General features: G+C 36.3%; 1 protein-coding gene across 1 annotated transcript; it reads left to right on the forward strand.

Moving 5' to 3' along the window:
- Positions 1-1,310: 1,310 nt before the first annotated feature.
- On the forward strand, positions 1,311-4,723 carry LOC121317832 (polycystic kidney disease and receptor for egg jelly-related protein-like). Its single transcript, XM_041253933.1, has one exon. It carries the CDS (start codon positions 1,311-1,313, stop codon positions 4,695-4,697), a length of 3,387 nt encoding a protein of 1,128 aa, XP_041109867.1. The 3' UTR covers positions 4,698-4,723.
- The last annotated feature ends 633 nt before the right edge of the window (positions 4,724-5,356 follow it).

Genomic DNA, 5,356 nt, shown 5'->3' on the forward strand with positions numbered 1-5,356 from the left:
CCTCAGTTTTAAATGCTCCTGACAGTTCACTTGATTTGATGCAAAAGACTACGCTGCGGGAGTTTCTTCTCAACATTTCTTCAAGCATGCCCATGGACTCCATTTATGAAGTCAGTCAATTAGCTGCTAGCATATCTAAATTAACCAAAGAAAGTAGTGAATTAAGCAAGCGCAGTCAGGAACTTTCTGTTAGAAAACTAATGGAAGTTAGTTCTGCTCTTAAAAACTATTCTAAAGAAGGCATAGGATCTGAAACAACAGAGAATATAGGTGCTACTATCATGTCAGCTGTAGCCAACACACTTGAAGCTTTTACAAAATATAAAGCATCAAACAACGCTGATGTCTCATATCAGACTGAAGGTGTGGGTAGTGCTTTCACTGCTTTAAAATATTTGTCTGATGCCATTTTTCATGGAAAAGTACCGGGACAAAATGCAACTCAATTTAAATCAAAAAAGATGAACATTACTTATAGCAAAAATGAGCCTGAAAAAATAGCTGACTCTATAATAACCAACAGTGAGTGCACAACATGTTTTTATCCCAGATTATCTCAAAACATAACTTTTCCACCTGAAGCTACTATATCTGTTGCTGTTTATGAATTTGAAGACAGCCCTTACTCTTGGCTTTCTAATGGAGCCAATTTTTCAACTTCTGTTACTGCCTTTGAAATGCTGGTTTCAGATGACAATGGTAATGTATCCAACCTGAATGTAGAGACTATAGAAATGGTTATGGTCACTAAAGCTAAAGTTCCAACACAAAGTATAATTCTTAAAAAAACAGGAAAAGATATATTAAGTGCAGGATTGAGTTTTGAAATGATTCCAGATGCCAATTCAGATGTTTTAATGCAGTTTTTCTCTAAAATAGATGTTTCATTTTCTGTTGACATCTACCTAGGTAATTCAGTTACAAAGCCTATTGGGTCCTACATATTACCTCGCACAAATACAAAAGGATTAAGAAGTAAAATCCAAGGAAATGAAACTGTTTCTGTAGAACTTCAAAATCCTTATGTTGTGTATATTCCTCAACAGTTAACTTTTAATGAAGGACCCAATGATAAGTACAACGTCACCATTCTATTAAAAACAGTCAGCAGTAAGAACATAAGTGATACATTGGTATTAAATATTTCAATTTTTTCTGCACAGTGTTCAGAATTCGATGGGACCTCTAATAGTTGGAATAAATATTCTTGTAAGATGGGACCATTTACAGACAAAGACAAGGTGCATTGCATATGCAACAGCACTTCTTTTGCAAGGTCAAAAAGTCAAGTACAATTACCTGAAACACATATGCGGTCTGTTGCAGGGAAGGTTTTTGTGTTTCCATATTTTGTGGATCTCAGCAAAATTGGTAGACTGTTTGAAACAGTAGGTAGAAACATGGTAACTTTAATTACTGTTTTTATCATTGTTGTCATTTATACATGTTTAGCAGTATGGGCTTTTAAAAGACGTAACATTGATGAAACAAACAGAGACAAAGTCATTGTTTTGCCAGACAATGATCCCTTTGACAAAGTGTGCTATTTAGTAACTGTTTACACAGGCACTTGGCCAGGATCTGGAACGAGTGCTGATGTTTTCTTCAGATTGATAGGTAGCTTTGACCAGAGTGATATCCATCTTCTTAAGCACCCAAAATATAAAACGTTCCATAGAGATGAAGTTGATACCTTCTTGGTCACCACAAAGACTGACTTGGGCGATCTGCATTCTGTCAGGTTTTGGCACAATAATGCAGGCAATTCTCCAAACTGGTACCTCAGTCGAGTCAAAGTTGAGAACTTGTACAATAAACAGGTGTGGTATTTCATGTGCAGGAAATGGTTCGCCACAAACAAAGATGGTGGAGTCTTAGACCGGACTTTTCTAGCTCCTAATCATGACACGTATGTGGACAAAAAAGACTTCTTTGCTGTTCAATTGTCAGCTGGCTTAAAATGCAATCATTTGTGGTTTTCTGTCTTTGCACGGGTTATCCAAAGTTCTTTCACCAGACTTCAGAGATTATCTTGTTGTTTTGCCTTGCTGATGAGCAGCCTTCTTACAAGTATTGTCTTATTTCATAGAGAAAGAGAGTCAAACAAACAAGACATTTATCTGTTGCAGTCATTCATGGTTGGGATTGAAAGCTCTCTTATTAATGTGCCGGTGCAAATTATACTTACTAGTTTATTTAAATATGCTAAACAAGAAACTGTGACTCCAACATATGCTCCTTATCATAACATATTACAATATCTAGAAAATGAGGAAAACAGATGCATAAATCAGTGGTTAGTTAGAATGTCTAATGCTCAACCTAGAGATTGGAGGGAACGCCTACAAAGATGGTACTTGTTGGAAGGGTCTGTTATTTCCAGTGGGGATAATTATAATATAATGTCAGAGTCCCAGAGTCTTAAGTCCTCTACTGCGAGTTTAAACTGTGTTTTACCTTCTTATTTAACAGAAGCTACTTTTACTGAAGATGTGGATGAAAATGTTGTAAAAGACAAGAAAGAAACCAATGAGCGTCAGCAAAACAAGCCACAGGGACCATTAGCAAAGGTGGATGTAATCAAAAACTTCTTACCAAAAATTACACCAATGCTCTTTACAAATAGTAAAGAGGTAGTCCTTTCTTGGTGGTGTGTGTATGTGGCATGGTGCTTTATCATTATTTGCATATCCATATCTGGTTTCTTTATCATATTGTATGGCCTTTCCTATGGCACAGAGTTGTCATTAAAGTGGCTTTTTGCTTCCACAGTTTCAGTATTTCAGACTCTGTTAATTGTTCAGCCCATCAAAATTGCATGCATTTCTGCCATCAGCTCTTTTAGAAAGAGGCGTTACAGCAACCTTCCTTGGCCAAGCTCGACGAAACTTCTAGAGATTGATATGGGAGAAGTTCCTCAGAATCTTGACGAAATGCAAAGCAGACATTCTGAGTTGATCAGAGCTAGAAAGAGCAAAACATACAAACCTCTGGGGGATGATGAAATCACAACAATGATGAGAAGAGATGCAATTAAAACAAAAGCTTTCATTTTCTTAAAAGATATTGTTATACATTTCATATTCTTAGGCCTAGTGCTACACATAGCCTACTCAAATGATCATACACGTGCCTTTTACTACAAGAAGTTTATTAAAAGCAAATTCTCTGCAGATCTAAGCACCGTTGATGCAATAGATCCATTTTATTTATGGATGAACAGCAAGGCTTTACCTTTACTCCACGACCCAAGCAATCCACCGTTTGTATCTGAAATCAACTCCATAATTGTTGGCCTGGCTAGGATACGTCAGATTAGAGCAAAACGGGGAAAAGTACACTGCATAATAAAGGACAGTTCTGTGTTCAGCACAATGATCAGGACACGGCGTTGCCAACCAAAATATGCGGAAGAACAAGAAGAAAAAAATAATTACAATAATTCCTGGGAAACCGTTGACCATGTAACTTCAGAAGAAAATATCAGAACATATACAGGTTGGTTCTATGAAAGCAACTCTTTCCCATGGGATTATGAAAGTTATGGAGAGCAACATGTTTATGGAACAGGAGGCTACACTGTGTACTTCTTCCCCACTGTAAGCATGGAAAATTCTTCTCAAAAGCTACTGGATCTGAAGACAAACAACTGGCTTGATGGAAACACATGGGCTGTAATTTTAGAATTGACTGTTTATAATCCTGATGTCAATTTATTCTGTGCAATTTCAGTTGTCTTTGAAGCCAGTCCTTTTGGGGATATCAATGGGGTTGTATCAGTCAAGCCCTTTTCAATGATTACCCTTGACAAATTATTTAATTCTGATATTTTAGTCAACTTTGTCTTTGTACTTTTTCTTATAGTATATCTCACAGAGGAATGCATAACAATGATCAGAGAAAAGAAAAGATATATCAGAAAAATGAATAACCACATCAATTTTGGTCTAAAATCTGTCTTTTTGGTTACAGTGGGACTCCAAATCTCCATGTTTTATAAATCTTCTGAAATGCTTAATTTCTACAACCTCCACAAAGAGTCATTCATTCCTTTACATGTCATGTCTTCCCATGATGAGACGTTCCAAATAACTGTTGGGTTTTTATTTTTCTTTACTGTTTTAAAAACTCTTAGATATGCCAAATTTGTTTACGTTGTGCGTCTTGCCCAAAGCACCATCATTGTTGAACTGCCTGGTATCTGTTCCATAGCAATAGTACTATTGGTATTTTTTCTTATTTACACTGCTTTTGGGCATTTAGCATTTGGCCAGCAAGATGTGAATTTTAATAACTATCTTCATGCTGCTGAAACCGTCTTATCCTACTGCGTTTTATCTTTTCAAAAGGCTGAGTTTACAAGTAACTTTCTTCTTGCTGCTTTCTATCTGTCAACATTCATGCTAGTTATGGTTTGCATATTAATAAACCTATTCCAGTCTGTGATTATATTGTCATATGAGAAAATGAAGAGACCCGTCTACGAAGATCCATCTGATGAGGCAGAAGTGGTGTTTTTTTTGGTTCAGAAACTGCGGTTAATTTTTTACTCCCTAATAGGCAAGAAGGTTACTGAAAATGAGTTTAAGAGCTTCAACGGTTTGATATATGGGCATCCTGAAAAGATGGAAGATAATAGCATAGGACTGAATACAAAAGATATCAATGGCAAGAAGATTCCTTACATACTTATCTGACTTTAAAATGTTCATGCTTACATGTGTTCCTAGCTGGGTTTGCTTTTTCTTTGTTTATACTGTTACAGTTTTGCAAAGCATTTAATATATGTGATACCACATAAATTGTTATTTTTTTAATACAAAAACATGTTGTTGTGAATTATTGAGGTGTAAAATTATAATCGTCTGCTTCAGTAGACATGAATCACAAAATACATGTCTAAATGGCCATTGCTTTGCGGTTTAAATGGGCTCATTGAATACTGTGAACCACAACATTTTATAAAATGGCATGGAAATTCCCTGCATTTTTGGTTGTCTGACATTCCAAAGACAGTCCTTCAGACCTCATTTCATTCCATGCATTAAGATCAAAGCGCATCTGGATCAACAGCTTTTTAACGTGAAATTCGCCGCCATTACAGCTGGTGGTTAAGAGCTATAGGCCACTGAGATATGTAGTTGTTTTCATAATTATTAAGCAAAATAGGCTGCATGTGTTAAAGGGTACATCAGCACTACATGAAAGATAAAACATAAACTATCCCACCTTGCTGTTCCGAATGTATTTGGTGATTGTATAATAATCCGTATGCACCAAACATCTGCTTAATGCCACACTGCTGTTCTCGAACACCTGAGCCAAAAAACATGACTTCCGAATGTACCCTCACATG

Source organism: Polyodon spathula, chromosome 7 (genome assembly GCF_017654505.1).
Source record: "Polyodon spathula isolate WHYD16114869_AA chromosome 7, ASM1765450v1, whole genome shotgun sequence".
Lineage (NCBI taxonomy): Eukaryota > Metazoa > Chordata > Actinopteri > Acipenseriformes > Polyodontidae > Polyodon > Polyodon spathula.

Bases quoted from the DNA above. Each gene is read 5' to 3' on its own strand.
- LOC121317832 (XM_041253933.1), top strand. From the start codon at position 1,311: ATGCGGTCTGTTGCAGGGAAGGTTTTTGTGTTTCCATATTTTGTGGAT.